This window comes from Taudactylus pleione, unplaced genomic scaffold (assembly GCF_031769625.1).
Source record: "Taudactylus pleione unplaced genomic scaffold, aTauple2 ptg000113l, whole genome shotgun sequence".
Taxonomy (NCBI): Eukaryota; Metazoa; Chordata; class Amphibia; order Anura; family Myobatrachidae; genus Taudactylus; species Taudactylus pleione.
In genome coordinates, this window is record NW_028284515.1 from 14003696 (window position 1) to 14016030 (window position 12335).

General features: G+C 40.8%; 1 protein-coding gene across 1 annotated transcript in view; it reads right to left on the reverse strand.

Moving 5' to 3' along the window:
* Positions 1-10838, reverse strand: part of SPTBN5 (spectrin beta, non-erythrocytic 5) — a 273171-nt gene extending 262333 nt beyond the window's left edge. The window contains exons 1-5 of the mRNA XM_088471253.1: positions 10719-10838; positions 8795-8962; positions 6295-6411; positions 3819-3976; positions 21-249 (exon numbers count right to left, since the gene is read on the reverse strand). Coding sequence (XP_088327379.1) covers positions 21-249; positions 3819-3976; positions 6295-6411; positions 8795-8962; positions 10719-10838 — 792 coding nt within the window. The remainder of the gene's footprint in view (positions 1-20; positions 250-3818; positions 3977-6294; positions 6412-8794; positions 8963-10718) is intronic.
* Between the last annotated feature and the right edge of the window lie 1497 nt (positions 10839-12335).

Below are 12335 nucleotides of genomic sequence, written 5' to 3' on the forward strand. Positions count from 1 at the left end.
CATGGGTTTGTTTTACTTACATTGCCAATCCTTTTCTGGACGGTTTGGCCTTGTTTCATTTTGGAAAAATAGTGGTAATAAAGAGAGACATATGTCATGATGGACTTCTCGTCCGGCTGTGGAATAACCACATCTTCAGCATCTAGGAGCTTGGAAATACCCAGCTTTGTGTCTGCCACATCAAAGGCGTTATTCAAGTTGTACAAGGCCTGGGTTCGCTTCAGAGAGTGGTAGTCAATGAGATCAGGCCTGTAATACAGAACACATGTTAAAGCCAAGCACTGGATGTGGGTACCAGACGCATACTTGCCTACATTTTAGAAGAAGGTCCAGATACACTTTGCTATTAAGCAAGTGGGTTGCAAGTATTGCTTGAGAAACAGTCTTTGCAGATATTGGACATTGTGCTTACAAAGCATGACATGGCCGACAGTCACATGACCACTGAGCCTGATCACAATAAAATGTTGCACCATTTCAGGTTATTCACTGGACTTGAATTGCTTAAATTTCAATTAAAACTGTGATTTCTTTTATTGTTTTTTTATAAAACCTTTGACTGCTAGTATGTATGTGTGTGTATTTACAGTATGGGCCAGAATATTTTTACTGATACCAGATATGGCACAATTCATGCTATTTGCACTAGATGGGTTTCAATTTCAACATATTATTGCTTACACCATATGTGGCTTAATAATTGCTAGTTTGCGCTAGGTATGGCTCAGCATAGTACTGTAAACACCAGTTGAAGGTCAATAATTTCGAGTTGGCACTAAATATGGTTCACTTTTTGTGATCACCACGCCTTGTGATTTAAGTCATGCGATTTCCATTCATTTCCCTAAAGCACACAACTAGGACCTGTGCCACCTGTCTCCCTCCTACCCACTTGCACATAAGACATTGGACATTAGGTAGAGGCTGCCAGAGGAGAGGTATAAACATGCGTCTGGGATAGAAGATGGATAGATAGGACTAACACAGGTTTCTTGTTATGCCTGTGTGCACGGATTTCCCCTTAAAGGAAGGCAAATGATTGTATCAATGTAATTCTCCCCAGACAGGCACGCAAAGCATTATCATTACTATACGACTCACAGGTCATATCATGTTTATGATGTAGCAAAGGTCAGAATTAGATAGAATTTTGTTAATGGTTATGTGATTGATGTGACATTTTATAAACCAATAGCTAAACAAAAAGGCAGCGTCCGCAGGAGATTCATCATCACATTACTGAGGAAGCACGTGAGGGAATAAAAGTACCTACAATTCTCCCACTAGACCATAAATGTTTATTAATGTGTGATAACATGAAATATATATACAGTATATGTATCCTGATGAAGATGTTTTATAAACAATGAAACGTTTGTATCCATTTGCTGTTGGTTTGTTTTTCTCCTCCATGGAGTACCGCAGGACACTGGCTGTATACTATCCTAACATTTTTCTGGATTTAGCTTGGAGGGCAGCTGCAATATAGTTTGTGCACATACTCTGTGTGTTTGTCTGTCTGTCTGTCCAGTTGTGCATTCGGGCACCCCTACATTGATTGGGATGAAACAAACACTAGGTGGTTCAGTTGGATTGTGGACAGATTTTAGGGAGGTTAGGGTCCCAGTCAGACCTCCCATTGGTGTACGCTGAGAAGAACTTTGACCCGGGGAGCCTGTTCTGAGCCTTCCACTGCATGGATTTGGATGAAAACTTCACAGAGTGGTAGCATTGGATACCAGAAGACATACTAGGGGGTTGAGGTCCCAGTTGGACCTCCCGTTGGTGTACGCTGGGCAGAAGTTTGACCCGGGGAGCCTGTGCTGGGCCTTCCACTGGGTGAATTTGGACTACATCACATAATAAAGCTTAAAAACTTAAAGATTTAAATCCGGGCAAGTATGTATATATTAGTTTATTTATTTTTTAATTAAATGTAACCTGCTGAGGAGCCAGGGTAGGGAGGGAGGGAGGAGGAACAGACACTGGCCTGCCAGAAAGGAGGAAATGGGCATGGGTTGGAGTAGGAGTGGCCTACAAAAAGGGGCAGTGTGGGTCAGAGCAGCAGACAGATGGGGGGAAGGAAGGAGCAGTGGGCAGACTGATGGATGTGGCTCTGTATATGCCAGTTCCTCTGTGTGGGTGTGTGTGTGTGGGTCTATATATATATATATATACATATATACACACACACATATATACTGTATATATAATATATATATATATATATATATATATATATATATATATATGGATGATGGAACTGACCTGTCGAGCGACTTATTAATAACAATTAATGATGTGCAGATTTCCCAGCCTTTAAAGTGGCTTAGTGAAAAGTGACCGTTCAAATCTAGAGAATCAGAGGATATTAATTGCCTATGCAGGTAAAGTGCTAGTGTATATACATGTGCAAAAAAATATTGAAGTTAGATATATGTGTTTGAAAAGTGCTAATGTGCCATAAATAATAAAACTCAGTGATCTCATAAAAAATACATATACTAAAAAATTTCTAAAAACATATATAAAATTATTAACACAAAAACCACAAAATATTAAAATACCACCTCCGATTAAAGGATGCGCAATTAATATTTCACAAAAAAAAAATGGACAACGGAATCACAGGATAAAAAACAAGTAGTGGATAAAAGTCAGCTTATCTGAGATAAACAAGTAGATTTCTTATAGTTCATGCAGCAAGAATCAAGAGCTATCAACGCGTTTCGTCCAGCGGGGACTTCATCAAGAGGATATATATATGTATATGTGAAAAAATGGTAAACTGATCAGTGGCGACCTGCGTGTTTATATATAATTATATACCAGTGAATATTCAAAGTGCTAATACAAGTGCAGACAAGGATAAAAACACAAATAATTTATATTAAAACTCCAACAATTTATTACATGGAAGAATCGAGACAGTTAATAAAAAAAAAAAACACAAATAATCACATAGACATAAATATAGGTAAAAAGACTGGAATAAATATTCTTTAAAATAGGTAAACGCTTATCAGAGTTCAAGAAAGAGACCAAAAGTTTATGTGGCAAGATGCAGGAGCCCCCAAAGCATTTAGGCCCTCATTCAGAGCCGTACGCTCTGAGCAGAGCGCACGCTCTGAATGAGGGCCGCCCTCCATAATTATGGAGCGTCCTCCTGGACGCTCGTATAGCTGTGGGTCACCACCCACAGCCTATACGAGCGTGCAGTTTGATGGCCGCGATGGTTTTGACCATCGCGACCATCGCCACTGCGAGCCGGAGCCTGCGGTTGAGTTTTTCAACCGCAAGGCCCGGAGTGATTTTGGCTCTATTAGAGCCAAAATCACTCCCACTGACACTGACAGTGATGTCAGTGGGCCGGCTTCTGACGGTAGGCGTTCCCTTGGGAACGCCCCCGTCAGGGAGGCACACCCCCGGCACGCCCACCAAAGGGGGTGTGCTGTCAATCAACATCGACAGCAAGCCCCCTTTGATCAGACACAACGAGCGAAGGAAAGTCCTTCGCTCGTCGCATCTGGCGCATGCGCACGACGGAGCTCCCGCCGTCGTGCGCATGCGCAGTGCACAACATCGACCCACTTGCGAGCGGACAGCCGCTTGCGAGTGGGTCTGAATCAGGGCCTTAGTCCGTCCATATATACACATACACACACACACACACACATATCTAAAATAATATATATATTTATTATATTATTATGTATATAATGTTGTGTCTCCGTGAGTAAAATAGTCTCAAACAAATAAACCCTCATCTAGTCTGGAAAACTATAATTTGTACAAACTTTTCAACAACTGTAAATTACCTGTGTGCATGGATGAGGGCATTGAACGCAAGGCCATCCCGCCAGCTTCTGGAAAAGTCCTGCACGTCTACATTCGAGTAGGGGGCTGTCTTAATTTGACACCATATAAGAAGAGCTTCTTTAGCAGATGCCTTGGCTGCACTTGCACCAAACTCATCCTTGTGACAGTGACAAAAAACAAAAACAAACAAAAGAAGAATCTTGTGAGTAAATATAACATTTCAGTATGAGGAATGCAGAGTAGCACTGCTTGGAGTTGTAGTTCTTCAACAGCTGGAGAGCCAAAGTTTGCTTTACTCTACATACATAGTATGGATTCACAATATAGCTCTCCTTGTCCGGCTCAGATAAAGAAATGAACCCAGTCTGATTAGACACTATGGGAACCCGGTGCTGACACAATGCTGTGCTGGGAGAGGGCCGTGGTAATGGTTGCTGTGATCTGTGTTGTGCTGGAAGAGGGGTGCTGGGCTGGGAGAGGGGTGATGGATGATGTGCTGTATTGAGTGATGTGTGAGGGGTGCTGTGCTGTGATTTGTGCTGGGTGCTGGAAGAGGGGTGAAGGGTACTGTGCTAGGAGAGGGGCCACAAAACAGTGACACCACACCCCTTTTCAGAATTCCACAGGTGGGGTGGCACCACCCAAAATCTTGCTTAGGGCACTAATTTGGCTAGGGCCAGCTCTAGCCATATTTAACCTTTCCACAGCACCTATGCAGGTTTTTTTTTCATGGGCTCTATTATCTGTGAATAGAGAGCCGATTCCGAGATATACACTACTGCATTCACAACTGTGACCTCTTTCGAACAGCAATTGCAAAAATCTGCTAATGCCTTCTAAGGCTTATCCGAGCATAGGGACGCCCACTGTTGCCTTCTCATATCTGTCCGATGACGTGCAACAGCGTAAACATCGGGAACAGTGACGCATATCGGGCAGCCACGCAGTTTCTGAGTGAAATCTGACCTGTCTCACACACTGCGTCTCTCCTGACTGAGAGCTCTCATGCTGCGAAGGAAATTGCAATGGCTAATTTATGCACGCCCATGAAAAGGCGTTTGAACGGTCAGTCACATCTACGTACTGTATCCTTAACTATCCCCCATTACCTTCCCAAACGCTTACCATCTGTCACTCACATTGCGAGTGAGTCCTCTGTGCTAGCGTAATTGTAACCAAATCGGTGAGCGTGTGCAGTTCGGCTTTCACGCATGCGCAATGGCTTAAAATTGATCAATCAGCGTAAATATTGCCATTGTGTAAATCTTGGAATAAGCCCCAAAGTAACTTATTTGGATCTATGTGTTTCCCTTTGGGGGATTTACATGTAGGGGGGAATTCCATTAGGGTCGAAAATGGCTTTTCGCCTGTTGTTCTGCTTTTATGAGTGTACTTTTACACTATATTTTTTAGCATAATTCAATTCCTTTGTTTTCGCCTGTAGAATGTTAACTTTTCACAGATTTAGTTTCCAAGTGTAAAATTTTCCTTATAGGAGAAGTCAGACTTTTCACGTATAACCTATTCAATTAGATACTGGTGTTAAATTAACAGGGGTTCAGGTTATTTTTAACACCTTTTTTTTTCTCTCGCCTCTTGGAGGACTCGAAAATCATTAGTGAAATTGTGGAATCTGCTGTAAGAATGGTTTTTCTCTTTCTTATACCAATTTTCTTATTCGACATATTTTATGTTGGCATTTTTTTTTTTTGCCCACACCCCTGTTTTTTTTAACTGATGGTTTATTCCATTGATGCTTTTGAAATGGAGAGACCTGAGGAAGTGGAGTTTGCGAAGCCTTTGTAAAGGGGCCTATCCACTAGGTGACCTGAAAGACTGAACGCCTAGCGTTCAGACCTTCAAGTCGCCGAAGTGCGGCGCCCGCACTAAACGGCGTTCACTGAACATCATTCAGTGCAGGAGCCCGACCTCCTATCTCTGAACATGCCGAACCTGACGAGCATTGTCAAGTTGACGAGCATGTTCAGTAGATAATCGAGGTCGGCAAGCGCATCGCATCGCTGGTCCTTGCCGGCTATCTATTATGCGACTTTGTGAACAATGCGACCAAACTTCCTGGTCGTGTAATGGATGAGCCCCTTAACAGTGGTGAACTGACTACTGACTAGTATTGGGGAATGTATGTAACTTCAGGTTACAGTAGTTCATTTATTTTATGCATATTTATTTACATGTATTAGAATTTTACAATATCTACTTTATTTCTGATGATTAAATTGCTTTTAGAATTATTCAAGACTCAAGCATTATTATTCATGGTCAGGGGTTTTTTCAGTATGTGGTTGTTTTTTTGACATTTGGGTGGTTATCAGCTGCTGAAGTAACACTGATTTGCTCATTGCCTTGGGATTTGTTCTTTTATCAATGGGTCAAATATAACATATATTGATTTTTTTTTTATCACAGGACTACAGTGCTGGAGACTGAAGTACTATATTTTTACATGACTTTTACCTTATCCAAAGTGATGGAGGCTATCTGAAAGCGGAGGATAATAATCCAAATAAGACCCAAAATTAACGTGCGATCACCATCCACAATATTCTCTGGACCAATAAGTTTCACCGGCATCTAGTATAAAAATAGAGAACATTATGAAGCCTTGTATACTACTAGTTTTGCAGTGGTTGTATTATCCTGACAGCAAAGATATCCATTTTCCAACATAATAAATTATGTCAGATTAATGCAGTACTAAATTCTCCACAACCCAAAGGATAGTGTGTGTTTGAATATAGGATAAGTATAGGTAACATATGACATTACAGCAGTCATGGCACTACAAGTCCCAGCAAGCCATGTCAGCAAGTGGTTGCCAGAACATGCTGTAGATTTTAGTTCCAGAACAAATGCTCAACCGCAGGCTGCCTACAACAATTTCAAACCAGAGGCTTTGTTTAACCCAGTAGTTCCCAAATTTGGTCCTCAAGACACCCTAACAGTCCAGGTTTTTTGAATATCTGGTATGGAGTTCGGATGATTAAATCAAATTTACTGAGGTACAAATTAAGCCACCTGCGCTCAAGCATGAATATCCTTAAAACCTAGACTGTTAGGGTATCTTGATCACTGACTTTGGGAACCACTGGTTTAGCCCCTGTCTTGCCATGCATATTGGAATAGCATTGCATCATGTTCTGTAGAAAATGTACTCTTTAATATTGGCGCTGACACAGACCTATAAAACTCTACACAGGAACAGAGAATGGCAAGATCATTATTTCGGATGTCTGAAATATTTCATACAGCTATTACAGGTCTTGGACGGCAAATGACTTCAATGAAATCCAAGCTGACGTAATCATGGAAAAAATGGAATTTACAAATATTATTTTTCTTTTAACTGGTTTACTTCCAAAGCCAGCATTATATATTCCATAACTGCAATGTACCAAAAGCGAAGACATAATACAAAATGTGCCTGGTACAGTATGTGTATTTTACAGTAATACTTTGTCAGTTCTATAAAAAACCTATATTCCTGCACATTTTATCTAGTACACGCATTATAGGGCATATTTATAGTAGAGATGAGCGGTTTAATTCTGGCTTGGTTCTTTTCAAAAATTAGCTCAAGTTCCGATTATTTCGGAGTTAGCTCATTGGCTATCCAAAACACATGAGAGCTGGATAGCGAATATGATGAAGATTTTGAGATAAGGAGCTCATTCAGACCTGCTCACTTGATGCGTACGCTCGCACCCAGCGTATGCAAATTTGGCTAAGTGACGGCAAGGCAGGCGATCGCATGGCAAGGCATACTATGTCCTGGCATGCGATCGCTCAGTGTATGCAGGCGCCCACCAGCCTGTCTTAAGACTCCCACTTGCGCACGTCATCTCCAGTGCGCAAGTGGGAGTCAATACAACCATTGTTGTACCAATACAACCATTGGTACATCGTTTACCATCGGAAGCGAACGCAGCGCTTGAGGTTGACTATACCCTGCCGCAAGCACTGCGATCACTTGAGAGTAAAAACAAGCCAGGTGACGTGTACAATGACCCTGCCTGTTAATTATGCACACCTCTGAAATGGCGTTGAGACGCTCAGGCACGCCTGCGTTCGCAGCTCCACTCCCCCGTTATTAATGGCCAGCCCCTGTCACTACCCACAAACGGCTTCTCCTATCACTCACTCTGCTGGGCTGTCTATGCGCAATGAGCGAACGTTTCCCGATCTCTCACACTGGTTCGTACTTGCACACTGCGATGCATACGCATGTGCAGAAAGCGACAATCGGCCAGCTACGAGCGAACGCATCCTAGCGAACGGGACTGAATCAGGTCCTCTGAACATAATAGAGTAAAACCAATCTGCTCATCTCTTATTTATAGTGTACTAGTTTTCTGCAGACCCTTATTTTACTTCTTCTCTCGCTCATATTACATCATAGTTACTGTAGTCATATAATACACACAAAGGTGGTGCTATTTCATATAATTATCACTCCTGTCCCACTCACTCTCCATGAACAGTCTGTCACTGAGAAAAAGAAACAATTAACATTGTGCAGCAGTAAGTATAATAACATAATTTTATAAAGTTGTAATAAAAAAAAAAAAAAAATTGGTCAAAAACTTTCAAACCAAAAATCACCTGAGATCCATGACCTGTATAATAGGATAACGGAACTCCTTGGCTATAATACGATTATATTTCATAGTTGAGTTTCCTGGCAGTCACAGACTCTCTTGCTTTGTAAAAATTAAAACTTGGTATAGTCACCACAATGTGTTTTAAAGGCTGTCGGTGATATGTAATAGAGTGCAAGTCCCGTGAACTCTTTGTAATTAAGACTGCAGATTTAAAGCGGCAATAATTTAAAAGACAAACACCACCTGGTTTTGCCTTTTAAATTATTGCTGCTTTAAATACAGTATACAGGCATAATCGCGGAGATCTTGCTGGTTCATAAACTCGCACATTATACATATACCAATGTATGTCTGACCTTGGTCTTCAAGAAGGCCAGGGCTTTGCTGTTGTTTTCCAAAAAATGGACTCTCATCTTTCCTCGTGCTGGTTTAGGTAGCTGCTCCCCAGAAATGAACTCTAGCAGGCGTAGCAGGTAGAGCCCATCACATAGCTCTATGTAAATATCTGTAATTGGGATACTATCCTGCATGGAATAAAGAAAACAATAGATTACAAAAAGTTATCTACTCATAGATAGCATTAGGGATGATGTACCTAACACATATAGGGCACAGCCATGGGCATCAACTATGACACTCTGATTTGAAGGTATATGGAATTGGATAGTAAAACTTATTTACAAAGTGTTAAACACAGGCCTATGACATACATGCTGCAGATGTAGGCCCATATTCAATTCAATCACAGTAGAATACGGTACCCAAATTTTCCTACGCACATCTATGGTGTGATAGGGGAAATTGGCGCTGTTGATGATCATGAAGTACGGCTGCTCCGACACTATTTTGTTGTCATTGCCGCTAACTGAATTTTCCCTGTAATTTTTTTTTACGTATATATAGAAGTGACAAAATAAATACAGGTGTTAATAAAAAAAAACTGTAATAATTCCTCGTCTTGAGGGGAATTGGTAAGAGCATCATGTTCTTCCTTTGAAAATGTATACATACTACTTTAAAATCTGTAGGTCCAGTTGTAAAGTGTATGTGGTATTTGTTCAATGTAATCCTAGATAACAATCAGGGAGGGAATTATACCCTACTACCTCCAGGAATGTAATGCTCTTAATTGCGCTGTCATACCTTACACAATAATGAATCACATTCCATAATACTATCTGTCTGCCGAATTTATTGCCATGCAAAAATAAATCTAATTCTTAATACATTTATGGTTGCCGTTGGCCTGTAACATCAGTCCAGAGGTCACAATCACAGCAACCACCTGGTATATTTTTTAAAAGGTGAAATCATCTTTTGCTTGTTCCAAAGTTCTCAACACGGATTCCTACTTGGGGCAGGACTTACAAAAGTTAAAGCACATAGATATCTGCAGGCAAGGGAGCAGTTTGTGACATGCATATTATAAAGATGGAACTAATAACACTTCCTCTATGTTGGAAGTATGGTCATAAGCACTTTCTGTGTAAATCCATAGAACTAAAGCTACCTGCCAAACAGTATCCCACCTGCCCGTATCCAAGAAAAGTGTGTGTACTAATACTGGTAGAAGGTCAAATTTGACTTCTCATGATGTAGACCACTGGTAGGATAACTTTTTTATGGAGAAGGGACACAAATGTCCATTCTCATGTTCATAGAAGAGTAGGTGAAGAATAAACTATTTAAGCCTCTATCTCAGGGGTTCCCCACGGTCCTCAAGGCACACTAACAGTCCAGGTTTTAAGGATAGTCATACTTGTGCACAGGTGACTTAATTAGTACCTAGTTATTTTGATTTAACCATCTGTGCTCAAGCCTGGATATCACTAAAACCAGGACTGTTAGTGTGCCTTGAGGACCGTGGTTGGGAATCACTGCTCTATCTTCATCAATTTGAAAACCTCACTTCTGGAAAAAGGTTCATCAGCTTGGTTCTCCTGATGCTGATAATGGCATCAGTCAAAAGATAATCAAAATTTATGGAAACCTTTTTTCTATTCAGTTTATTTTATTTTTAGGTATTTTGATGGTTTTGTTGTGTGTGGGTGGAGCAGTTGGTTACTGGCAAAAAAGTTTTTTTTTTTTTTTTTTAGAATCAATAGTGACACCTTCAGAGCTTACGTAGGTATTATACAAAATAGAAAATAACATAAGTATGATCTATATACTAAAGTAAACATACATTCCTGTAGTACGGTCATATTAAGCAGCATAACAATGTAGAGAGTGAATATGCTCTACAAGACAAATAGACAGTATAGAGAGTATTGTATCTACATGTTCCCTGTAGATGTTGTTCATCCAGTTGGTGAATGTTTTCTTTTGCATAAGCATGCGTTGCTCCTGAAGTTTTTTAATATGGCCCTTTTCATAGTCCTGTATTCCTTCATCGTCCATGATGACCCTGTGAGCAATAAAACAAGCTAAAAGTTAGAACAGTAGACTTCAATACAAAACTTTAGCACTAATGAATTGGATGTCATTTATTATTTCAGTGAATTTATTCCAATACTGCTTTATTAAATATTGAATGAATAATTTGCCTGAGAAATGTAGGCATAAACAGCAGGTAGGCAATTAATTGTGGCCTTGCCAACTTGCATTGACTTATGTGTTATACTGCTTCTATTTTGTATGATATATTGGAGTGATTCCCAAAGTCAGCAAAATTACTCCCTGGAAGTTGTTGGATTGCTCTAGGTGGCTGCTAAGTGTCAAGTGGGTGGCTGGAGCAGCACTGGAGGTATCAGCCTATTGCATCTCCATGCTGCCACCCATCCAGTATCCACTTCCTCTGAGAGGCCATGACAGCAACCCCATCTCCTCCACACTACAGGCTGCATTGTGTGATGACAACCCAGAAGTAGACAGAGGGGATAGGGTAGGTCATCAGTCATCATTGGGTAGGTCATCAATCTCTATTACATGGATCAGTAAAAGTCAGAGCAGCTTCTTGTGGGCAAATCGTCCTTCGTCCTTATACCTATGTACAGCGAGGGTGGCAGAAAATTGGGGAAAGAGAATACACATAAAGAGATGTATGTGACATCATCACTGCTGAGGAGGAGTGAGAGAACAGAGAGCGATCTGGGGGTGCCAGCAGAGAATATTGGGGAGAGGGGATAGGTGGTGGCGGTGGCAGATGAGTGAGGGGGTGTATAGAGATAATAGAGGGGGGATTTATGGTAGAGAATAAGCAGCTGGTATTAGTATTGTCATCATCTGATCACCTTCAATCTCTGCTTTACTACTTTAACTTCTTTGCACTCAACCAAGTATTACTCATCATACCAGCAGAAATCTCTTCTCTTCATTTTTAACAACTATTCACATCTCTGCACTAACTTTTCTTCCCAATGTTACATTCTCCTTTCCTGATCTGGCAGTTTAATATCTTACTTACACCTCAATAACAGCCCTTGATCTCATGGCACCCATTACTCTCTTTTTCTCATCGGCAAACCTGATCTCATCCATGGCACACAAATGAAACCCGTTGCCTTTAAAAACTGTCCTCAAAGTAGAATGTGAATGCCAGTGTTTGTTAGTGTTGAAAGTTTCCTACTTCTCATGACTTCCTGAAATGTAATGTTGTGTATAACCATGAGGGAAATGTTATGGACACTTACAATATCTCATTTCCACTTAGGCTTTTGAACCCAAATTCCTCTTTAATTTATTTCCACACCAACCCCTTCAACCACCGTTGCTGACCAAGATCTCGCTTCCTACACCAAGGAAAATAGAAAAAAATTGATCTGCTATAAAATGGTTTCTTCTTCCCTGAGAAACAACCTGCAAAACTGGCTTAGCTCACCGTTGGCATCTTCTCTTCATCTGGTACCACAAAAAAGTCTCCTCCCAACCTCAACATCTGTGGTCTCTCAACTGGTA